At 38.3% G+C, this 976-nt stretch overlaps 1 protein-coding gene across 4 annotated transcripts in view; it reads right to left on the minus strand.

Moving 5' to 3' along the window:
* The window catches only part of RNGTT (RNA guanylyltransferase and 5'-phosphatase), a 198369-nt gene that overhangs the window by 184800 nt on the left and 12593 nt on the right, over positions 1-976 (minus strand). Inside the window, exon 2 of one of the 4 annotated variants that reach the window (XM_014530074.1) lies at positions 776-782. The exons of the other annotated variants lie outside the window; for them this stretch is intronic. Coding sequence (XP_014385560.1) covers positions 776-782 — 7 coding nt within the window. The remainder of the gene's footprint in view (positions 1-775; positions 783-976) is intronic. 4 annotated transcript variants of the gene reach the window in all.

Raw genomic sequence — 976 nt, forward strand, 5'->3', positions numbered from 1 at the left:
GTAATGATGTTTACTTTGAATTTATATTAGTTCACACAAACACTCCATCCATGCTTTTGTTCCGGCCCTCCGGTCCAGTTTAAGAACCCATTGTGGCCCTCGAGTCAAAGTTTGCCCACCCCTGTATCAGTCTGTAGACAAGAGGCGTCTCTGGAGGCTTTGAGTCTTTGTCTGATCCAATTAGTCTGAAACAGCCTTTACCGCTGTCCTGCACTAGAGATTGAGAGGTGTAGAGGATCTACCTAATACATAGTCACAAACCCAAACAGACAACCAAAATGAGGAAACAAAGAAACAAACCCCATATGAAAGAACTAAAGAATTCTCCAGAAGAAAAGATAAATGAAGCAGAGATAAGAAATTTATCTGAAACAGAATTCAGGGTAATGATGTTAAAAATGCTCAATAGTATAAAAAAAGATATAGTAACTATGAAAAAAAGAATAGTCTGAAATAAAGAATGACATAACACAAATAAAGAACACATTGGAAGGAATACACAGCAGATTAGGAGACGCTGAGGATCGAATCAGTGAATTAGAAGACAGAGTTGAAAATATCACTCAATTAGAGAACCAAAAAGAAAAACCAATTAAAAAACAGGAGGACAATTTAAGGGAGCTGTGGGACAATGTGAAACGTAACAATATTAGAATAGTAGGTGTGCCAGAAGAGGCAGAAAGGGAGAAAGGAATAGAGAAGGTGTTTCAAGAAATAATGGTAGAAAACTTCCCTAGCCTGGTAAAGGAAAAAGTCACACAAGAACAAGAGGCACAGAGTACCTCAAACAAAAAGAACCCAAACAGGCCCACACCCAGACACATCATAATTAAAATGCCAAAAATTAAAGACAAAGAGAGAATCTTAAAGGCAGCAAGAGAAAAGCAATTTGTTAGCTACAAAGGAGCTCCCGTAGGATGTTAGCTGATTTCTCATCAGAAACTCCACAGGCCAGAAGGGAATGGCATGAAGTACT

This window comes from Myotis brandtii, unplaced genomic scaffold (assembly GCF_000412655.1).
Source record: "Myotis brandtii unplaced genomic scaffold, ASM41265v1 scaffold1171, whole genome shotgun sequence".
In the NCBI taxonomy this organism is placed as follows: domain Eukaryota; kingdom Metazoa; phylum Chordata; class Mammalia; order Chiroptera; family Vespertilionidae; genus Myotis; species Myotis brandtii.